General features: G+C 39.2%; 1 protein-coding gene across 6 annotated transcripts in view; it reads left to right on the plus strand.

Annotated features, from left to right (window-relative positions):
• The window catches only part of R3hcc1l (R3H domain and coiled-coil containing 1 like), an 85,518-nt gene extending 62,181 nt beyond the window's left edge, over positions 1-23,337 (plus strand). For 5 of the 6 annotated variants that reach the window (XM_075974122.1, XM_075974123.1, XM_075974127.1 and 2 more), the window contains 5 exons: positions 6,120-6,295; positions 11,207-11,277; positions 12,148-12,243; positions 12,722-12,862; positions 22,598-23,337. In XM_075974122.1, coding sequence (XP_075830237.1) covers positions 6,120-6,295; positions 11,207-11,277; positions 12,148-12,243; positions 12,722-12,862; positions 22,598-22,665 — 552 coding nt within the window. In that variant the 3' untranslated portion in view covers positions 22,666-23,337. Of the gene's footprint in view, positions 1-6,119; positions 6,296-11,206; positions 11,278-12,147; positions 12,244-12,721; positions 12,863-22,597 lie in introns of those variants that run through there. The other variant, XR_012910690.1, reaches the window with a different exon arrangement.
• The last annotated feature ends 662 nt before the right edge of the window (positions 23,338-23,999 follow it).

Raw genomic sequence — 23,999 nt, forward strand, 5'->3', positions numbered from 1 at the left:
TGAGTACATGTGATAATTGTCTTTCTGTGTCTGGGTTACCTCACTCAAAATAATGTTTTCTAGCTCCATCCATTTTCCTGCAAAATTCAAGATGTTATTTTTTTCTGCTGTGTAGTACTCCATTGTGTAAATGTACCACATTTTCCATATCCATTCTTCAGTGGAGGGGCATTTAGGTTGTTTCCAGGTTCTGGCTATGACAAACAAAGCTGCTATGAACAGAGTTGAACACATGTCCTTGTGGCACAATTGAGCATCCTTTGGATATATACCCAAAAGTGGTATTACTGGGTCTTGAGGAAGGTTGTTTCCTAATTTTCTGAGAATCGCCACACTGATATCCAAAGGGGTTGTACCAGCTTGCATTCCCACCAGCAATGCAGAAGTGTTCCCTTTTTTTTCCCACAACCTCTCCAGCATAAGTTGTCATCAGTGTTTTTGATGTTGGCCATTCTTACAGATATAAGATGGAATCTCAGAGTTGTTTTGATTTGCATTTCTCTGATGACTAAGGATGTTGAACATTTCCTTAAGTGTCTTTCAGCCATTTTAGATTCCTCTGTTGAGAGTTCTCTGTTGAAGTCTGTGCTCCAATTTTTTTTTTCTTTTTTGGATTTTCTCTGTAGTTTTTTGGTTCCTGTCCTGGAACTAGCTCTTGTAGACCATGCTGGCCTCGAACTCACAGAGATCCGCCTGCCTCTGCCTTCCGAGTGCTGGGATTAAAGGCGTGCGCCACCACCGCCCTGCTCCATTTTTTTTTATTGGATTATATGATCTTTTGGTGACCAATTTCTTGAGTTCTTTGTATATTTTGGAGATCAAGCCTCTGTCTGATGTGGGGTTGGTGAAGATCTTTTCCCATTCTGTAGGCTGTTGTTTTGTCTTGTTGACCATGTCTTTTGCTTTACAGAAGCTTTCAGTTTCAGGAGGTTCCATTTATTAATTGTTTCTCACAGTGTCTGTGCTGCTGGGGTTCTATTTAGGAAGTGGTTCCCTGTGCCAATGCGTTCAAGTGTACTTCCTACTTTCTCTTCTATACGGTTCAATGTGGCTGGCTTTATGTTGAGGTCTTTGATCCATTTGGACTTGAGTTTTGTGCATGGTGATAGATATGGGTCTATTTTCATTCTTCTACATGTTGAAATCCAGTTATGCCAGCACCACTTGTTAAATATGCTTTCTTTTTTCATTTGATTTTTTTTTGCTCTTTTGTCAAAAATCAGGTGTTCGAAGATGTATGGATTGATATCTGGGTCTTCTATTCAGTTCCATTGGTCCTCTTGTCTGTTCTTGTGCCAATACCAGGCTGTTTTCAGTACTGTAGCTTTGTAGTAGAGTTTGAAGTCAGGGATTGTGATGTCTCCAGAAGTTCTTTTATTGTACAGGATTGTTTTGTCTGTCCTGGGTTTTTTGCTTTTCCATATGAAGTTGAGTACTGTTCTTTTGAGGTCTATGAAGAATTTTGCTGGGCATTGTGTTGAAAATCAAACATTTCTTGACCATAAAAATATACAGTATAAATATTTCACATTTAGTCTTACAATATAAATATTTCACATTGACTTTAGCCCCAGAACCTATAACACTTAAGATATGTTGTCTAAAATAGAAATATGAGCCACAGTGCATAACTTTTAATTTTTATCTCTCCCTGAGACAGTCTCTTTGTATAGCTCTGGCTGTGCTGGAATCACTGTGAAGACCAAGCTCGCAAATGCGAAGAGATCCACTTGCCTCTAGAGTTTGGGGATTAAAGGGATGTGCCACCACACCTGGCAATAAGTTTGAATTCTCTGCTAGTTCTTTTAGAAAAAATAAGAACAAACATGTATAATTTATGTGTATTAATATAATATATCCAGAACACCATTTCAACATGTATTCAGTGTAAGAAATCATGAATAAAATTGATTTTACATTCTGTTTTTGTATTAAATCTTTGAAACTTGATACATACTTTATACTTAAAGCTCATCTTATGTGAACTAGGCATATTTCAAGTACTCCACAGCCTCATGTGACATGTAGCTACTATACTATATAAGGCAATCTAGGTCTTCCTCAATGATAACTACCTTTTTAGTATAAGTATCTGTTCTCTATTGTTCTGTTTATAAATGAGACTCAATTTTCAAAGGCTGGGGTAAAAACCTGCCTGCTCAGAGAAACTGGATTGAAATTAGCTAACCTCTCTCTTTCCCAAACCAGAAAAGAATGCTCCACTCCAAGCCCCACCCTACTACTCCCTCCCTCCCTCCCTCCCTCCCTCCCTCCCTCCCTCCCTCCCTCCCTCCCTCCCTCCCTCTCTCTCTCTCTCTCTCTCTCTCTCTCTCTCTTTCTCTCTCTCTCTCTGTCCTGAATGCCCTGTGATCCTCTATGATTACTTTCTGTCAACTAGTTGCTAATGTAGCCTCCTAGCCCAAGGTTAATCTTGTATAATTAATGCAAATACAAACTCGGAGTGGACAGTGTGGTCGAATATCTCCCAATACTTTCCCTCACATCTCACAGCCTTTCTGTAAAGCTCTGTACTGTGTGTCTAACCCGGATCCCACTGTGGCAGTGGTCCTACCTTCACAATCTCGCTTTGCTTCTTCCATCTTTATATTCTGATTTTTTGTGCTTTTCCCTCTTTTATGTCCCATATATATCTGTCCTTCTAGCTCTCCAATTCCTTTCAACACTTTGCTGAGATTCTCAGGAGAGAGAGCATTAGCAGTTTGTCCTCCTGTCTCCACACACACACAAGTGTGTTATGAATAGAATGTAAATGGCTCTAAATAGTACCCAAAGCATGAAGAAAGTAGGCATTCTTTTTAAAGAAAGTCTTTAATACTTGATGATAATGGAATCTGTGTTAATAGAAAAACTCATCCGGGGTGTGGAATTTCTACCTGATGTTCATGAAGTATGGAGTAAGAATTATGGGATGTATTAGTTACTTGTCTTGACGCTGTGCCGCAATAACATACTCTTGATAAAAGCAGTTTAAAGAAGGGCTTATTTTCGCTCAGTTTCAGGTTACAGTCCATCTTAACGGGAAGTCAGCTGGTCCCATCGCATCTACAGCCTGGAAGGAGAGAGCATTGAATGCTCCTGCTTAGCTAGTCTTCTCCATTTTGTTTGGTCCAGGGCCCATGTTCTGGATGCTTCTTTCCACCTCACCATAGTGTAGATAATCCCTCACAGATGTGCCCAGAACCTTGTCGCCTAGTTGATTTTAGAGTCTGTCATGCTGACAATCAGTATTAGCTATTATATAGTTGATATTACATAGGGTTTTGTTATTATTAACAGTATGTTTTTAGTCTCAGAAGCCAGAATATTCAATAATTGAAGAGTAAGTATACAAATTCAGTTTTTCTTAATTAGGTTAGAACAAGGAATTTTAGTCAGTTTTTCTTGCCAAACTATCTTGCCTTTTTCTTGATAAGCAGTCCATAGGATTTCTATTTTCAAAGATATTTTATAGTCTGTATTTTACTTCTCACAGTGTCTTATTTAACCCAATTTGTAAATGTACAAATACACAGTGCTTTGTTTTGTTTAGCTTTTGCAAAGTAAATAAAAATGTCAATGCCAGCAATCGTAAAATGAAATGAAGAAAGCAATTACATTACAGTAGCATCACAAAGAAAGTATTTAGGACTAAGTTTAACAAAAGAAGTTTCAAACTGGTAATTCTAAAGCTCAAATGGGGCTATTAAGATGGCTCTTTGAATGAAGGTGCCTCCCTGGGCCTTTGTGGTGGAAGCCAGCTATTTCAAGGTTGTCATCTGATCCCTCCTCAGGAGCCTACACACAAACATGTACACACAAAATAAATTAGTATGTATAAAAATCAGAGTATATCCCGTTTTCATCTGCTGGAAAACAGTATTAAAATAACTTTCCAAATTGGACAACGTATGATGCCTACTTTTATAGAAATTAACAAGCTGTTCTTCAAATTCCTAATGAATACAATGGCCCCAAATAACCAAAGTGATTTTGAAAAACAGAGTTGTAGTAGTCCAACTTCTGATTTCAAAACTAATTATAGAGCTCTGGTAATCACGTTGTACCTCTGGCATAAGACTTGCTTTCTAAATGACTGCAGAATTCTGTAGTCTGTGAGTCTCTGAGTTGTTACACTGCCTAGTATCTTCTTGCCTGCTTGTGAGGATGTCTTGCCACTGCCTTAATGCAGAAAGGAAAGCTGAGGGGGGAAAAAGGGAAGGGAAAGGAAAGGAAAAAGAAAGGACGTGACTGCTCCTTGGTATGTGGTGGATGAGGTTTATTGTAAGTAGATATGTGGGTGAACATAGCCACAGGCAGGGACATCTGGGAGAGTCCAGAGTGAACCTGACCCTGAGACAGGTGGGGAAAGAGAGAGAGAGTGGGACCAGGTGCAGCAGCCAGTAGGCTCAAAGGTATAAAGAGAGCAGGTAACCAAAACGGCTGAAGTATATAGGGAAGGGCAATTGGGGGAAGGGCAGCCCAGCTACTAGGCTGGAGTTTAGGGTAGGCGGTAAGTGTGCTAATCAGGGGGACCCTGTAACAGGTAGAAACTAAGGGATGCAGGGAGAACCTGGTGACCAGTGTCTACTATGATATGATATGATATATGATATGATAAGCCTTTGTCCCAGGTTTGAAACCTAACGGGGACCACTTGGTTATCTGACAGTCTTAGATTTCGTGTACACCCAGGAAAAACTGATAAATGGCTTAGTTGGTGCAGTTGCAGGAGCAGCCTTTTCTTGTTCTCTGTTTAGACACATTGAAGCTGCCATGGTGCCTGACATGTAAAAGCGGGCTATCTTTCCGTCTTTTTCTTTTTAATATCTGTGTACCAAGCAGTATTATGTCAAACACCTACCACATCTCGTTTACACATCTCATGTCTGTCTCTGAGTGGAGGTATTGTTATTATCCCCATGTTTTTAGATGTAAAACAGGATTTAGTGGGGAAATTAAACTAGAAGGACAAGAATAATGTCTAAATTACTTTCCCTTTTCATCCCTCCCCAATAATTTGATTACATCTAAGGAGAGGAGATGTATCTATGGCAGTATAAATTCCCCTTCCTTCCTTCCTTCCTTCCTTCCTGATGATGGTGGTGATGGTGAAGGAAATATGCCATCACAGAGGGAGTGCTTGAATCACCTTTAATCTTGTTTCCTCCGAGACCCGGTGACACCATGATGCCATGGCTTTGCTGCACCTCCCGTTTTCCAATACTTCCAGTGTGTGAAGTTATCAGCTTAAAGGGTTTCTTAGTCCCCCCCCCCCTTTTTTTTTTTTTTGGTTTTTCGAGACAGGGTTTCTCTGTTGCTTTGGAGCCTGTCCTGGAACTAGCTCTTGTAGACCAGGCTGGTCTCGAGCTCACAGAGATCCGCCTGCCTCTGCCTCCCAAGTGCTGGGATTAAAGACATGCACCACCACCGCCCGGCTCTAGTTTCCCCATTAATAGCAGCTTCATTACTATTAATTCTTTTATAGCCTTAGGTAGCTCTTATTTTAGGGACCTTGAGTGTAACTGCTTATGCTACTTACATTTGTCTTAACACATTTCTTTGTAAGCTTTCTCACTTTTTAATATAGAACAAAAGGTGGACTAAACGTTTTTCATTCTTAAAACTTTATTTTTGGTCACTTCCAGAAAAGAAATTATGAGGTGGATATGAACAGTGAGCCCAGTTAATACAAATGTTAGCTTGTCTGTTCAGCTGTTGTCTCGGTTTCCAGGATGTGCCTCTTAGAACTCATTCTATCAGTCCTTCTGGCTGTCCTTCTTCCAGCCATTCCCTTTCCTGTGCTAGATACGCCGTGTCACTGCGCTACATCCACACACCGCTGAGGAGACTATATTTTCTCACATGATAACTGATAGAAACAAGTTAAATTTTATGACTTGCTCACCTGCTGAGATTTTCATACCTTTCCTCATGTTCCACATGTATGATTATAAACACCCAGCCATTACAGTATTCACAAACACCACCAATACAGAAATAGTGCCACAAGTTAAGAGGGATGTGGAGATGGGAGCAGGATTGTTTATACATGGAAGGATATTTTTATAATGCCTTGATTTCCCACTGTCAGGCTCTTTACTATGTTTATTCCTCTCTAGTTGTCAGGGAATATGAAGAACAGAAAAAGCATCCAGGAGCCTAGATTTGATTATTACAGCCACGAACTTCCTGATATCGACCTCAGTGAATGTGAATTTCCACATGTCATTGAAATTTATGACTTTCCTCAAGAATTCCGTACAGAAGACCTTTTACGAATTTTCTGTAGTTACCAGTAAGTATTTGCAAGTGGTTCCAAATGACAGATAAGGTGAGAGAAAGTTATCTTAATAATTTAAAAAAGTCGTTGATTTTAGCATTGGGTTTGTGTTTTGTTCCCTTAGAAAGGCTGTAAATCAGACTGGTCTTCAGTTCCTTGAAAGGGCCAGGTAGGCTTGATAGACATTTACAAAGACCATTGTTAGTGATGACTCCTAAGTCTGTCTGGGAGGTGCATTTAGTCCATTTATATTTGTTGTAATTATTGATGTATTTGAACTTATATCCAAGTATTTGTTTTTATATTTGCCTGTCATTCTTCTGAATATACCTCTCCTATCTTTTCCCCCCTTTTCTAGACTTATGGGTTGACTTTTTTAACATTGCATGTTTTTTTAGCATTGCATTTTTTAATGTAATGTTTCTCTTCTTTGGTGGTTACTCTAGAAATTATAAAAATGTGTGCTTAAACTATTAATGGCTAAAACTGATTTTTTTTTTCCTTTGCCTCTTTCTAAAAATACTGTAAGGTCTGTTTAACTTATACGTTCTCATGACTATTTGATTCATTTTCTTCCTGAATGAGATATAGTCTTTATCATTTTACTCACTAGTGGTTTTCCAGTAACAAACTCAGGTGTTGTTACAGTTCTGAGTCTTGTGTCTGTTAGATAATGCTCTACCACTGAACTACACCCCAGTCCTTTATTCTTGAAAAGATTTATGTTGTGTGTATGTTATTAATTATAGATTAGCAGTTATTTTTCTCTCAGAGACATGAAGATACCCTAATGCAATTCCCTTTCTTTTTGGGTGAGAGTTTAGCTGACAGTTCCTATGCCACTTCTGATTATAATCTCTTTCTTCTCTGGATGCTCTTAAAATTTTCTCTTTGACTTTGATATTGATCATTTCTACTGTGGTGTGGATTTTGTACCTTTTTTTTTCCAGACTTACCCACATTGCAATTATGTGGGCTTATTTAATCAGAGATTAATATTTTCATTGATTTTGTAAAGGTCTTAGACATTGTCTCTTCAGTATTGTCTCAGACCCAATCTCTCTTCACCTTGTCCAAGACACAAATTGGGTGTGTATTAGATTTTCTCACTTAATTTTCTTGTTACCGCTCTTTTTGTATATTCCTTCTCTTTTCCCTTCAGACTTTCTGAATAATTTCTTTGGTTTTGGGGCTCTAGTTTGTTTTATCTATTCCAAGCTGTGCTAAATTGTTAAATATTTATATTGTATCTTAAAAATTTTTAAAGTCTGCCTGGTTATATTTTTACAGCTTTTTTTCTCCATATATCTTCAGTTTTCAGTATTTTTTCTGTTTCATTAAGTACATTGAGCGTAGCCACCTGTAGCCCTTCTGTTACCTGAAGCTACTTTAGTTGTAGTTTGCTTCTGATTAACTTTTGTTCATATTAGTACTTGTTCACAGTGTCTTCCTTTTGGGGGAATTTAGTTATATTTTTAATGTGAGTTGATGTTTGTCTTTGGATTGTATTTATGGGCATTAAGGCCAATGAAAAAAGAGAGGACCCTTTGTAAAACTTCTATGCCTTTTCATGTGCCACATGCCAAAAGTGCTAACAGTTCAAGAGTCTTCAAATTAAATTGTTGATTTGAGGTTTTTCTGACTGCTCAGAAAAAGTCAAATGGGGAGTGTTTTTTTTAATTGTTAAATGCCACAGATGCTTTATTTTGACCCATAAAAGTGTCTAATTACTCCACGTGCTGTCCAGTTGCACCTCCTTTACTGGTGTTGGTTGGACAGTTCCTGACAGTCATCTCATATTACCTTGTCTGTAATTTATAGATTCAAATCTTTAAAGAGAGAAGACATTTTAACAGCTCTTCAGAGTTTTCTGAGTGAATAGTTCCATGTGCTGTTTTTTGTTGCTTGTTTTTAAAGTGACTTTACTTTAGTCTCCCAAATCATTCAACTAACTTTTTTGCTGTTGTTTGTTTGTTTGTTTGTTTTGTTTTGTTTTGTTTAGATAGGGTTGCCATGTAATCCCAGCTGGCCTCATACTCTTCCCTAATTCACCCTTTTGAGTGCTAGGATTTTAACCATAAGATGCCTTTCTTGGCTCAGTTCAGTTGTATACACACAACAGTTCTTTACACTCACGATTCATTCAGTTTTATATTACTAAATGTAGTGAGGAGTTCAGGGGTGTTACAAGTGGTCTTCAGAACATTTATGCTAACCCTTGATATGTACGTGGATGGTACATTTTAGAAGAAGGTAAAGGAATCAGAAGTATATATATTATTTCTAGCTTACAATAAAAAACAGAGCCAGGAACAGAAAGCTAAGCCTGAAGGTTATTAAGAAAAAAGATGTTCAGGGTCTAGAAGAGAGTTAATATCAAGGAGTATACTTCAGTATTTCAGTCCTGCTGTTGAAAATGAATCAAGTCTATCTGGTGCTGCAAATTTAAACTTAAAATTCAGTTTATTTCTATCCCAGATGCCCAGATTATAGAAATGCTCTGCCAGATCCCAATTTTACATTGAATTTGTAAGATTCTGTTTCAGAGCATAGCTCCTAATTCTTTCTTAAAGGATCAGAGAGAGAATATTTCAGGTAGCTCCGTGTGTCTCAGAACAGCCATAGGCAGGATGTGAACAAATGAGTGTGGTTGAGAAAATAAAACTTTATTTATAAAAATGGTTGGCTTTTGGTTTTGGTTTAAAATAGGATCTAGGTAGCCCAGGCTGGCCTTGAACTCTTAGTCCTCAGCTTTCAGAAGTGATAGGGTTTACCACCACATCTGCCTTTGTCTTAGTCTCAAGGAAGAATTGTTAGGTAAAGTACTAGAATAGATGAAATTAACTAGCAGTTATATACTTGTTTTATCAGTTTAGCTCCATTGGGGGAAGACAACTGAAAGAAAACAGGAATGGATTCTGGAAGACATTTAATCTATACCATAAACCTTAATGCAAATGTGTAGTGTAGGTAAGTCATTAATTCAGTTTTGTTAAGACCCAGTATCAGGTGCTGTTTAGTTCCTAATAGATCCTTAAGCGCAGTCAATAAGACTAAGTCTCAAATTCGAGCTACCTTAGATTATTATTGCTAAAAAGTAGACTGTCATTAACAAAATAGGGCCATTTTGTCCATGTCCAGAATTTCTTCAGAGATTATTGGGTTTTGCTGCTATTTTTGTTTTTGAGAGTTTCTTTCTATGCAGCCTATGCCAGTCTTGAACTCAAAAATCTTCCCATCTTCACCTCCTCAGTATTGAGTTTTAGGCTTTCTGGGCTTAAGGATAGTTAATTCTTTTGAGTCATTTGCTTCTCTTTGCTTTGTCTCTTCCTAACTATCTGTGAAAGCATTTTCTATAAAATCTAAAGCCATTCTCAAAAGGATTTAAAAGGACTGAAGTCTCAAGGGCTAAGATGAGGCTTTTAGCTGTCAAGGTCTTTCCCATCTTTTCTACTCTGCAGCAGAGGCTCTTACTGTTGAACTCAAGTTTTCACTCCTGTGGTCATTTCATAGCATGGTCCAGCTTAAGTCAAGTTTCCTTTATTACTTTTTCTGTCAAGGAATTTAAGAAGGGAAAGCTATGTTAGTATTTTTCTCTTACAGTGGCTTATAAGTTTTTAAAGGTCATGAGGCAGAAGTGTATAACCATAACTGACTCAGATCCCAGAGTCAACTTTGCTTCATCACCATCTCCATCAACATTAATCTCCTTGGTGATTATTGCTATTAATAATAAAATTAATGAGCACTGTTGGTTTAAAAGTTGCCTTCCAAGTGCTCATTATCATGGTCTTGGCCTGTTGTGGACAATCTCATTTCTGTTTTCCTCATCGATGGCTAGCTTCCATCATGCCTCAAGGTGCTAGGCAGGCTGCTAGGAGAGAAAAAAATACCAACAAGTCTTATCCAGTTGTGGACCCTGAGAGCTACAGTAATGATTCCTGCAGCCAGATACGCCCATCGGCGCAATAGTAGTACACATGAGTTGGGGTAGAGGTGGTAGCCACTCGCTGTCTGATTAGATTTAAGGCCTGCCTAGCAGGAGGAATTTATGCCTGGTACTGTGAACATGACTAAGAACCTGTAGCTGGAAAGGTCATAGACCCCAGGGAGAACTTACTACTGTCATTTTGCTCAGTTGGTATAGTATCCACACACCTTCTAAATGCTTAGGAGTTGGGCATGGTGAGGGTGGATTTAATCAAACTAAAATGTATTCATGCATTAAGGGAATTTTAAATATATATACATATATATTTAAATGTGTGTGTGTTGTAATCCTGATATTCTTTGTGCTCACTGTGTAGCTCTGTTTTAAACTAAAAAGGTAATTTTATTTCTAGTATTAAATGTTCATTGTTTCTCTTTAAAATTTTTCTGGCTAACTATGGTTGTTCCTTCCCCCCACCCCCATATACACACACCTTATTTTCCTTCTACAACAAGAAAGAGTAGTAAACATTTGTGAATATAGTTGTATTTTTTATTATTTGACTTACTTATTTTTACAATTGAATTACGTCTCTAGTAGTGTAGTACGCATCCCAACACACAGGTTATATTTGCATCAAATCCAGTTGACTTCCCTGACTTCCTGTATTCCTCTTTAGCTCCTTTGGCTTCCCTTTTCATCCCTTCTCATTTCTCCTCATAAGGACATCTCTTGAAAATAGTGCATTAAATACTTTACATCTCCAGCAGATTTGTGAGGATTAATTAGTTGGCATCTATAAAATGCTCCCAGGTAATTCTTTATGATGGTATTATTGCTTTTAAATTTTAGTGGCTTCTATGTGCCAGGCTGTTTTTATTTTTTATGTCACTATCCCTATTTCTCTATCTTATGAAATGCTTTGTAAGACTATTTTAAAGACATTTCATAAAACAAATTTTAAGAAATGTAAAAATTGTTTTCTTTTGTTACAGAAAGAAAGGATTTGATATTAAATGGGTAGATGATACACATGCCCTAGGAATATTCTCCAGTCCAATCACAGGTATCTGTCTAGTGACTCTCAGGAATTCCAGGTCCCTCCTACTGTTTATCTTCTCCTACTTCTTGTTCTTATTTTTCTTCTTTTCCAGCCAATTGGAACTTTGCTCAGCCAGTATCTGTAGTAGAATAAATACTGGTTTTTGAGACATGTGGCTTGGTACCCACATGTTCTCTCCTTCTCTTTAATCTAGCATTTGGTATTTGGAAAGGTAGGTACATCCTCCCAGGCTATTTGCATACATAAATGTCAGGCATTATGAAGACCATAGTGAGTCTAAATTTTACAGTATTTTTTCCCCTCAGACAAATGAATTTGAAATAGTGTATCTAGTGAGATTACTTGTAGTAGCTCATCTCTGAATATATGGTTGGTCTTTTGCACACATACATATTCTGGGCTCATAACCGAGCTTATGCAGAGGAATCCACAGCAGTCAGAGTTGCTGGCTTGCTAGTTTCTGTCTGAACCATCTCTAGAGCATGGGTTTTTGTGGGCTAGATAAAATATTTTTGGCTTTGTGGAACAAAAATCTTCTGTCGTTACCTAACCCAGCATTGTAGCAGAAAAGGCAAAAAAGCTTCTATCCTCACCTAACCTGGGTATTGTAGCAAGAAAGCAGCTACAGTGTGCAAATGGGTATGACTCTGTTTATAAAGCTTTATTTATAAAAACAGAAAGTCCAATGGCTGAGTTTGGTCTAATCTCTGTTCTAAAGTGATTTAGTGTGCAGATGTTCTGTATTGTAGGATCTTCTTTTTTCTTGCCATGAAAACCAACAAACATAACTTCTAAGAATAAATGCCTTATAAGAAATTACCCTAAGTTTTCTTCTGCATCACTTTACTTCCTTATGTCTGTTTTTCCTCGCAGCTCGTGATGCTCTGGGGATTAAGCATACCATGGTGAAGATTCGGCCCTTGTCACAGGCCACAAGAGCAGCCAAGGCCAAAGCTAGAGCTTTTGCTGGTGAGCCCACAACCTCTGCCTTTGTTCCTGGTAGATGGTGACGTCCTTGTTCATTTCAGCAGTTTCACACCATCCAGAACTCAATAGACACTGTGTGTGTGTGTGTGTGTGTGTGTGTGTGTGTGTGTGTGTGTGTGTGTGCGCGCGCGCAGGCTAATACTTCTATTGGTCTGATTTTAAGGACAGAAATAATGCCCTCTGAGCAGCCACTGGAAAGTGTGGGAGAGACTAAGGGCGAGCAGTACAGTGACCAGCTTCTGATGGCATTTCGGTTGTTGGGTCCTAATGCAGATAATGCAGCCAGGGTTGTTTGTGCTTTGCCATACTAATTTCCTCAGATCATCATCTATCGGGGTTGTATTAATTACTGCTGATACCACCCTTGTTAGTCTGTTTTGTATGTTAATTACTGAGTTAAATCACTTGTAGCTGTAGTAGTTTCTCTTCCTTACTGCTTCTTACTCCTTTTTTTCCCCAGAGTTTCTCCAGCCAGCAAAGGAGCGACCTGAGACTTCAGCAGCCCTAGCCAGAAGGTTAGTCATCAGTGCCCTTGGGGTTCGGAGCAAACAGAGCAAAACAGAGCGGGAAGCAGAGCTCAAGAAACTGCAAGAAGCCCGAGGTGAGTTGGCAATAGTGGTCTGTGGTCCACAGGGGTCCACTAGGAGACCGATGCTGAAAAAGGAAAAGAATGATCTCCATCCCATCGGATCATTTCCATTTCTGAGGAAGCTCTCAAATCTATGGAAGTTGTTTTCAAGCCTTACATTCAAGAGATGTAGTCAGGATTTGTCTCCTGTTCACACACCAAGGCATCTGGTTAATTTACTCTTATGAAGAGATAGGCTCCACCTTCTCCCCTGTTTCCTGGCTTTTCTACAGCTTGCTCCAAACCGAGAGAAAATTTTCCTCTGAAGACTTCAGTCTCCCAGACCTTGTTTGCTGTTTTTACTGGGCCATAACAGTGCCATAGTGTAATGAGATGGCTTAGATCTTTGGTAGAAGGTAAATTAAGGCAGAGCCAGTGACTGATATTGGTGATAATGACCTTAGCAGGGATTTTTGTCTTAAGACAGTCTGAGGAGATCCACCTGTCTTCTGATTTCTTTCTAACACTTAAGAGTTTTCAGAAAATAATTCCACAGATCCACAAACAGAGTTTTTCTCTCTTAGAGGTTGGAGTCAAGCTTAAAATATATCTTCTTTTTATAAACTGTTGAGTTCTTTGTAAAGACTTAGACTCGGACTTGACACAGAAGTATTCTTTTAATCAGCCTTCAAGCTTTAGACAGGCTCTTTGTTTTTACTCAATATCTATAGAATCAGTGAAGACAATTCTGAAAATTTCACTTACCAAAAAGTAACTTCATTTTTTGTTTTTCAGTTAGTTTAAACTGAAGTTTCAAACTCCTTGTTTATTGCCAGTCTAAGAAGGCCATTAATACTTTCTGTCCACTATGCTTTGGTGATAACAAGCAGCTTCTGGACTCTCAGCTGCACTGGCCAGATAACCAGTGAGTGAGAGCATCATGGCAGGTGTTAGGGGTTTAGAATTGGACCCAACTAATTTACCTTAATGATTATAATGAGGCAATTTTGTTTTTGTGTTTTTTCTAATGTATTGTTCATTAAAAGGTTTCTTAGAAAAAGGAAAGGATTGCTTTTGTTTTTGTAGATGGTAAATAACAGAACTGGATTAAAGTAGAATGTGTGGCATCCTTAATCCTTCGTTAATTTATCCCTGAAGAAAATGACTCTTGGGTGGTAACTACAGTTATCTCAGAGGGCAAATAAAAGGGCTTGGGGGCTGTAGCTCAGTTGTAAAGCATTTGGGTAATATGCCCAAGGCCTGTTGAACAGTCCCAGCATTGAACAAAAAGGGTGAGTAGAGGATAATGACAGTGTATCTAGTGAAGATATGACTCCTTCTGCATATGTCATGCCTTCCTGTAAATATCACCCGTGTTGCTATGAGTACTGCAGCTGTTGCTTTGCTTGAATAGTATCTGAGTGTCCTCTAGTTCTCGGCAGGCACATCAGCATACTGTTTCTCTTGAAGTATTTGTTTTAAATGTTTTGTTTTCCAAAGGACATTTCCGTGGTGCAGTTTAAAAATGAGACTGTTGGCCGAGTGAGCACCCTGTTGCTTTTATTTTATTTTATTTTTTGAAGTGGAGTTTACTCTGTAGTCCTTGCTGTCCAAAACTTACTAGGTAGCCTAGGCTGCTTTTGAACTTATTGGAGTCCTACCTCCGATTCTGGGGTGCTGGGATTATAGATGTGAGCTGCTGCCATGCTAGCATCTCTGTTGCTTTTTAAAAATGAAGAACATTTCATTCTTGTGTATTTGTTTATCTGCAATGGTGTTCTCACTGTTGCCTGTGCTGAATTTGTAACCATCCTGTCCCAGCTTCTCAGCTTCCCTGGTAACTGGAATTCGAAAGGAGTTTGGGTTGTAATAACAGACCAAGGGTAAGTTCTGTCTGTTAATGTGTGGATTGCAGAAGACCCTCCCACTAGTCTATATCTGGGCTCTTCTGTTCTTTGCATCTGAGAAAATGAAGTCGGGGAATTTCTCTTTCTGTTATCTTTTGTACTGAGCATTCTTAAGGAGTTGTATGGAGTCCAGGCATTTCACTTAGGTGTGTTTTGTTCCTCTCCTTAAGACTTTGAGTCCAGTGGGGACTGTCTGCATTAAGCAAACCACAAAACGGATTACATTTAGATATTTTAAGCAGTCATTTTCTTTTCATAGCTTCGCTCTCCTGCTGCACTCTCTCTCCTCTTTCTCTCCATGTGGTGTTGGGACTGGACACAGGGCCAGTGGAAGTCAAGCATTCTGTCACTGAGCTATACCCCAGCTTCTCCTCTCCTTTTATTTCTGAAAATTTTTAGTATAAGAAGTGGATAAGAAGGTTTTGCTGATGAAAAGGACAGGAAGGAAGCTCATATTGTTGTTTTGATATCATTGTCTTGATACCTCTGATTCAAGATACTGTTTCCAAGTTCAGAACTGGCCCCAGAAAGTTAAGTCAGTCCTAGGTTACCCACCTAGGAAAATGAGAAGAGAGATTTGAATGTAGGCTTCTTTAATTAAAACTTATACATGTTTTTCCTGTGCTTTTGAAGGGTTTTGGAGACAACTGCTATTTTCTCAAAAATAACTACCTTTGTAAATAAATTTTTAAGTCCCCAGAGAATGTACTATATAGGCTTCTTTTTAGTTATAGATGCCAAAGGTTAGCTAGCAACTTTAGTATGACTTTATTTCTTTAGTATGACTTAAATCTGTGTAGTAGTCTAAACATGTTCCTCCTTTTTTTTCCCCCCCTAATTTGTTTTTCTCTGTGTAACAGCCCTGGCTGTCCTGGAACTTGCTCTGTAGACCAGATTGGCCTCAAAGTCACAGATCCACCTGCCTCTGCCTCCCAAGTGCTGAGATTAAAGTCATACGCTGCTACCACCGGCCTTCCTTTTTTCTTAGTAGAAATCTAGAACATCTGAATGTCATTCTGTACTAGCAGCCCTTTACTATAAAGACAAGGGCAGATCATTAAGGAAATAAAGGAATCTGGGCTGTAATAGAGCTGTTGTTATTTAACTATCTGAGTGACTTTGGGCAGGTCAGTTATCAGTCTTTGTCCACTTTCCAACTAAGTGGAAGTAATGCTTGCTCTGCCTAACCATGGAGAAGTTTTTGAGCACAACATAATGTGTAAAAATGCTGAGAAAGTGCTTTACAAATTCAAAATACTGTTCTGTCTTCTATGTTAAAATATGACGTGTGTGTGTGTGTGTGTGTGTGTGTGTGTGTGTGTGTGTGTGTGTGTGATGTACTGCTGTTCTCCCATTACACATAGGAGATGTTGCTGATCAGTCATGACAGTCTCCCTTGGTAAGTACTGACATCCTATTGCCAATAGATCAGAATTTGCATGGACTGAAATCTATCCAGTAGTCTATCATAGATTCTTTCATTAATATTGTGTCATAATCTGACCCTTCTTTGCGTTGCATGAAGAATTCTATTGACTGCCATGTTGTTGAGGACAAAAAAGGTACATGACATGTGCTCATTCTCTCTATATGAATGATGTTGGCTTCTTTAGTTTTTTTTCATAAATGTTAGGGAATTTTAGTCTGAGCTTTCTCCAACACCACTCCCAAAAGAGTTGAACACACCTAATCTTTTGAGTTTTCTGATAGTATTTTTTTATTCTACTTGGAGCCTACTAACATTTTAGTGGGACAGCTTATATCTCAGTCCTTTAAGGGAGATTCATAAACGAAAGCTAGTTCTGAAAGAGTTGAGAAGGAAGTGCCAGATCATTTACAGTAGATAACACTGTGAATCAAGAGGGAGACCCTTTAGTCCATTGTTCTTGAGCATGAACAAAGTCTTCTGGTCCAGCAGAGTACACAACAGATCAGAGCTATACTCAGAATGGGGACTGGAAGCATAGATATCTCTGAGTGCTTTGGACTTGACTTAATCAGGTGCTTTCAACCGGTGATTCATGCTGAATGATGAAACCATATAAGTAAAGGACTGAACACAGGAATGTCTGTGAAATTTTTTCATGTTCGCTATTCCAAATATTTGATTGCCGACTAAAATTAGAAATGTATATCATTGCTTCTCAGAATAAGCTGCACTTTCATCTTCAAAGTCTGCTATAATTATACTTCATAATTTAATTTTATTCTTAGGAGTAGGTGATTAACTGCCTGGTTCTAAAAGGCCAACATTGGTTCATAGGGCTAAAGCAGAGGAAGTAAACCATTTGATCATGTAGTTTGATTAGTTCAATCACTACGAATGTGGAATCATCTGGACAGTGCTTGCTCTTTTGTAGTCAAACAGATTTACCCATGGTAACTAATTCTGAGAAGCCTTTTTATTATGCATTCCATTATCCCTCAATGCTGCATTACTGACCATAATCAGATTTTCAAGGCATTTTTGTAGCTTTTTTTCCTGCCCTATTATCTGAAGTCCACTTCATTCCTGACCATGTTATAAATATGTAAAATTTTTTGTAGATGTGTAATATTTACCTTTTTATTTTTATTTTTTTGGTTGCTTCTAAGAAACAAAAAATGTCAACAGTCTGACTAACTGACCATGTCAAGCCTTGCTAAAATAAATAGTACATTATTCCTTGTGCTTAATACATTGCAAATAATTTTCAGTTAAATGGGTCCTGATGAGGTCTGGATTCTATTTTCCTAGTTGTATTGATGCTTATATAAATACTTGATAAACTTTATCTGAAGCCTTGCTAAAATTAAGAGGTTATGTAGACTGCTTACTTCTTGATCTGCCAAGACTGTCAGGGAATAAAGGAAGGCAATTACATTTGCCCAGGCTTGTTCTTCACAAAGCTTGCTGATTATTACTCTGTAGGTGGCTACAAGTGGGTTTGGTGATCATTTTTAGAGTGTCCAAGTAAAATTTGAAAGTCTTTAATTTGCAGCCCTTCTCTTTTCTTGCCAAATAAAGCATGACCCCAGAGTGTTCCCTTTTCAGTCTTCAACACATCTCCTCCCTCACTGAGAAGCGGTAGCTGACTGCTCCCTGATTTCAATCATCTTATTCAATAGGCATTTCTGTCCATTTATTTTTCATACTGGGGATAGAAGTCTTCAGGGCCAGTTGATGTAAATGTTTCAGGTTAATCATTCACTTCTAATGTTCTGTTCTCTCAGTTCCTTGCTCTCACAGCTGCTGTGGGCTGTTTAGTCAGTTTACTTTCTATTTTTAATAAAGGCAGTGTTAATGACAACTTTTTTAATGCAGTCAATCATTAAAATTCCTTTGAAAAAGGAAGACGTTTCTGTCCCACGTGCTTTTCCTTGAAGGGGAAGCCCAGCCAATCACCTTGTTTGTAGGGTGTGAACCCCTTAGGCTAATATTTACTTATAAAATCTTGCGGGTGTGCTTCCTGCTTCCTCTTTGTTTTTTCCTGTGCTTCGTGGGAACTCTGGCTTTGTAAGTCCCCCTTTTCTTACCCTTATTAAAGCTAAATATTTTATACTAAAGCTAGTCTGGTTAATTCTATAGACCACCCGCCAACAGTTTGGCGCCGATCATGAGGCTTAACAGTCATATATGTTTGTCATCTTTATTTTTAGGATAATCAGGTTTTTTAGATACATAGAGATTATATTTAGTGTAGATAATATAATCTTCAACCTCTTCGAAGAGCTGTAAAAAATGGCCTTTAATCTAACCTAGAATTCCATGACAACGAGACACAATCACTCCTGGCAACACCGCTCTACTCCTGAGAGAACATTGAGCACCAAAGACACTCCACTGGGAGCTTGTCTTCTTGGCAGAACTGGCCTTTGGGTAAAGAAAAGCCCATACTTCGACTACTGACAAAGATACAAAATATCCATAAGTGGATAAAACAGATTGTCTTATCTTGCCAAGACAGGGTAGGATAGTTCTAAAAATGTTCCTTGCCTTTGATAATGGTATGTCAGTTATGTTAGGCCTTAGCCTAGTTGGTTGACTCAACATTGCAAATGAGACTTTGAGTGATTGCCCAAGTAGTCAGTTGTCACTACATTTATTGCACATTTTGGAAGTTTCTCGTTTGTACTTCCTGGTTGCTTAAATAATATTACTTCCCTTCTCAGATCTTTGATGGAGTTAAAGATTAGATAATTGTAGTTACTCTCTACATTATTTAGACTCCTTAAAATAAAATGTTTAGTAAAACTTTTGTTATGTTTCTTGCTTAATATTGTTTGTTATTTGTAATTTTATATTTATTATTTGTTCCTATTGTATATAGTTGTATTTGGTTTGGTTCTGTCTTATTTAGACAAAAGGGGGAGATGAAGCGGAAGCCCAGCCAATCACCTTGTTTGTAGGGCGTGATCCCCTTAGGCTATTTACTTATAAAATCTTGCGGGTGTGCTTCCTGCTTCCTCTTTGTTTTTCCTGTGCTTCGCAGGAACTCTGGCTTTGTAAGTCCCCTTTTCTTACCCTTATTAAAGCTAAATATTTTATACTAAACTAGTCTGGTTAATTCTATAGACCACCCGCCAACATTTCCTTTTTGCTATTTTCAGATGTTAGGATAGTAGAAAGTATGCTGCTGAGTGAGGACCTGGGTTCCAGCCTCAGTTCTTCCTGATTATTTAGCCCTAGCCAAGTTACTCCAGCTCCCCGGGCCTGTTCCCTGTCTCAGGGCGGGGCATTGCTTACAAGTCCCATTTGACCATGCCCCTCTGGGTTTCCTATGCTTCATGTTCTCACTACTTCTTTGTGCTTCTCAATTTGTTTTCCTGCTCTTTAACTAGTGTTACATGCCTTGCCACAAGAATTTACACACACACCAAGAATTAAGAGTTTTTTGTTAGCAGGCATTTATCACTAGACATATTTCAAAATTGTGAAACTTTCTAGACTTCGCAAAGATGACACAGTATCTGTGCTGGTGTAGGAGTCCCTTATGTTTATATGTTGCTTTCATTGGATGAATAAAGAAACTGCCTTGGCCTAGTTGATAGGACAAAACTTAGGTAGGCGGGGTAGACAGAACTAAATATTGGGAAGAAGGGCAGGGCAGAGTGGCAGACGCCAGGGGTCTTCTGCCTGAGACGGAGGCTGGTTAGAATCTTGTCGGTAAACCACAATCATGTGGCAATACACAGATTAACAAAAATGGGTTAAATTAAGATGTAAAAATTAGCCAATAAAAAGTTAGAGCTAATGGGCCAGATAGTGTTTAAATGAATACAGTTTCTGTGTGATTATTTTGGGTGTAAGCTAGCCGGGCGGCTGGGACAAAGGACCCGCTCTCCTTACAACACTGTACTGTGTTTTATAATCCTGGAGGCAAACACATTCGTACCAATATGTCTAAGCAGAGCATGTGGTAAGTCACACTAGTAAGCCATGTGAGACCAAATAGCCTCATCTGGTTAAATTTGCCACCAACAATGAATTTTGACCCAAACTTTAAAATAAAAAACAAAACTTTATTTTGAGAGCTGTTTTGATTTCAGACTCATGAATTATAGGTTGGCCATATTTTTCTATTGTTTAATAGATAATATTTCTGATTTGTTTCCTATCTTAATGAAATTTTTTAGTTCTAGTAACTCATTTTCCTGGTTTCTTTGTTTTTCCTTGGAATTCACAACCAGTTTTTGACTATTTCATCCAAGACCACTTTGCATTTAAATCTTACCTAATTTGTCTCTTTTTAAGACTCAAAACCATACTACTTTCTTAAGTAATCCTGGCATCCTTTGGATAAATCCATTATCCTTGGCATTGCTCATGCAGGACCGACCCAAACCTGCCTGCTTTGCAGCTGAGTCTTTAGTATTAATCAACTCTCAGTTCACAATTTGTTGATCCTCATTTTTGCCTCATGTAACTTTGCTGCTATATTCAGATGATGCCACAAGATGGTGCCCAAATAGCAAGGAATTTCTCTGTCTCACATTCCCAAGTGTCAGTCAGTTCCCAGCCAACTTCCTTCCCCTTAAAGTACAGTCAAGTATAATTCAGAGAGCTTGTAAATGATTTTTCTGATTTGGAAGATAGATTGAAATGGCAAGTGTTAATTTTAAACTCACCTTGATTTCTGTAATCCACCTGGTTCATGACTTGAGGCATCTTTTTAGACGTCAGACTAGAACTAGAATTCTTAAAAGGAAGTAGCCACGGCTTATGATATGCATTTTCTAGTGTTAAGGTAAATGGCTGTCAGCCATAAGATTAAAACCAGTGTCATTTATAAAAGAAACTCTTTACATTGTGATTAATAACAGTAGCAAAGTTATAGTTATTAAGTGGCAATGAAAACAATTTTATGGTTGGAGGTCACAACATAAGGAACTGTATTATGTATTAAATGGTCGCAGCATTAGGAAGGTTGAGGAACATTGCTCTAGGATATTTCTGGTTCCTGAAGTGCTCTGCAAAGTTCTGGCACAGGTTCGCCTCTGAATTGTTTCTCATTAAACTTATGGTCGGGAAATAGTGAAATCCACAGGATGCTGCTGCCGTTTGAGCAGTTTGAAAGGTTAAAACATATTGGTGACTTAGTGGTTAAGAGCACTAGCTACTCTTCCAAGGACCTGGGTTCAATTCCAAATCCATATCATGGCTCACAACCATTTGTAACTCTAGTTTTGGAGAATCCAACCTTCTCTTCTGGCCTCCAAAGGCACTAGGTATGCAGGTGGTTCGTAGACATACAAGCAGACCAAACACTTAAGCACACAAAAATAAATAAAACATTTAGTTCATATTGAAATGTTTTTTTTAATATGTTCAAAACACAAGGAGTTATGGGCAGTTACTTGAAAGTACCGAACCCACCTGAAAAGAGTAGACTTAAACACCCACTAGCAAAACTAGCAGCTGAGTCCTACTAGGTTCTGACTTATCAATATAGTTTTATTTTTTTTTTCAGATCTTTACTCATTATTCAGAAACCATACAATGGGGTCTGAGGAAATGGCTGATTGTATTAAGACAACTGTCACTAAGCCTAATGGCCTGAGTTCAATCTTGAGTCTTCAGGGTCCACCTGTAGGAGAGAGTTGACTCTCGTGCGTTGTCCTCTTACTCCACCTGTCATTGTGCATGCACACAAATGAACACACACACATGCTATAAAACATGGCGGGGGCAGTTTACAGTCACTACCCTAGTTTGGCTTCCTATTGCTGTGATAAAGACTGACTAAAACTAACCTGGGGAAGAAAGGGTTTATTTCATCCTGTGACTCCTAGGTCATAATTTATCACTGAGGGAAGTCCGGGCACCTGGGCGGGAACTAAAGCAGAAGTCTGGCAAGAATGCTCCTGACGTGCTCCTCGTGGCTTGCTCAGGGGTGGCACCACCCACACTGTTCTGAGCAGCCCTCCTGGATCAATCACTGATGAGAAAAATGCCCCACAGACTTGCCTACAGGGCAGTGTGATGAGGCATCTTTTTCAGTTTAAGGTTCCTCTTCCCACACTACCTGAGCTTGTGTCAGATTCACAGGAACTAAGTGGTGCAGTTAACCTTAGGCCGAAGCTTAGTGGTACAGTGTGAGTTTAATTTGTGTGAGTTTTATCTTCAGCATGACAAAAAGAAGAGGAAAAATAAAATAGGGAAAGGGGTAGGGAGGAAAAACTAAAGAACAAATGGTCTCAGAGTGGTATCAGTCCTACAGATCACTTGGAGAGTTAGAAAGCTGTTAACCTCTGCACTCAGGGGAACTGGTCAGGAAATCTGCCTGTCTCCTGAGTAAAGTTTCTTGTTATTTCATTAAAGGAGACTCACTGGCTATGTGAAATATAGCGTCATATGATTAACATTGACCCTTATTTACAGAGAGAAAACGGTTGGAAGCCAAGCAACGGGAAGACATCTGGGAAGGCAGAGGCCAATTTGCAGTTTGAACATCACTGACTGAATTAGGAAATGTGCTCATATTCTTGAGACAAGAAGATCCTTCCAGAGCTGTGTCCATGCAGATGAGCATGTTAAAGAAACGTGAACAAAAGACTGGAGGGCATAGCAAGAACAAGGAGTCCTGTCCTCACCCTAAAGTCAAACTGTCCTCCTGTGGTAGATGCTAAAAGGAACCATCAAGTGAGAAGAAAAATGGAGCACGTGACTTCTGAGAGTCCTCTGGGTAGAAGAGGTCGTGTTAGTGTGGGTCACACTTCCTGGAAGTCTAAAGCAAGTACAAAGCAGAACAGGATCCAAGCCTGCAGTGGTAGGAGTCGGAGGCCCACGTGGCAGGGTATTCCTTAGTTCTTGATGAGGTTGAGAACAGCAGAGGGGGTGGCGGGAAGCTGTTCACAGAGACGGAGGTGCCTGATGTGCTCTGCAGATAATCTACACTGCTGGCTCTGGACTCTAAAGCCAGTGAAGCGCAGCACATGTGGGCGTTTGGACTTCTGAGCTGTACTAGGCTTGGTGCCTGATACTGCTCCAGCTGCATGGCAGCCAGCGATCTCTCCCTCCTTCCTCACAGTAAGCTGGTCCTAGGGAGCTGAGCGCCAGCTCTAATTTAAGCAGTAATATGTTGTGAGAAGGCGAGATTAAAGACTATTTTACAATATTAATCATTCTGGTGTTTATGAGTTTGCTCCCCACCACCACGACCCAAAACCCAACAACAGAAGAAGAAAAAAGAAAATCTGAGATGAGCTCTCTAATCTTCATGTCTGATGCCATTCATGGTCTAAACAGGTGCTGCTTCTATCAACCCCTGGAGAATAGAGCGTGCGCCCCATCTTTTGTGCCCCAGAGTGTGCTCCCAAGAGACCGTTCTGGCATTTCTGTGTAGCAGCCTCTCTTGTGTTGACCTCCTTATCTTCCCTCCAACCTCTTGCCTTTTCCATAGCCGTCAACTCTGACACCCTGCAGGAAGCGTTGGCACCCAGCATGTTCTTGGTACAGTCTTAGCCTGCGCCGGAGGCACTTGGCAAGCAGCACCAAACCATCCCGTGCAGCAATGAGCTGCCAGGCTGAAATAAACACTTCTAGACCGTGAGCAGTTCCCAGAAGGACATGAACAGGTCAGCGCCACCAGCTCAGACCTTTTGTTTCTCATCTGCCTTCTTCATAGTTTGGAGGGGAGTCCTGGGCTGAAGAAATGGTAGTGCTAGTCTTTGGGGTGCTGAGGGCGGGATATGGTGTCACACTGAAGCCTCTTATGCCCATGACAATGATGGGTTATTAGCTTTGTGTAGAACATGGTAGGATGGGGCTCTTCAAATATTCC

This window comes from Microtus pennsylvanicus, chromosome 5 (assembly GCF_037038515.1).
Source record: "Microtus pennsylvanicus isolate mMicPen1 chromosome 5, mMicPen1.hap1, whole genome shotgun sequence".
In the NCBI taxonomy this organism is placed as follows: domain Eukaryota; kingdom Metazoa; phylum Chordata; class Mammalia; order Rodentia; family Cricetidae; genus Microtus; species Microtus pennsylvanicus.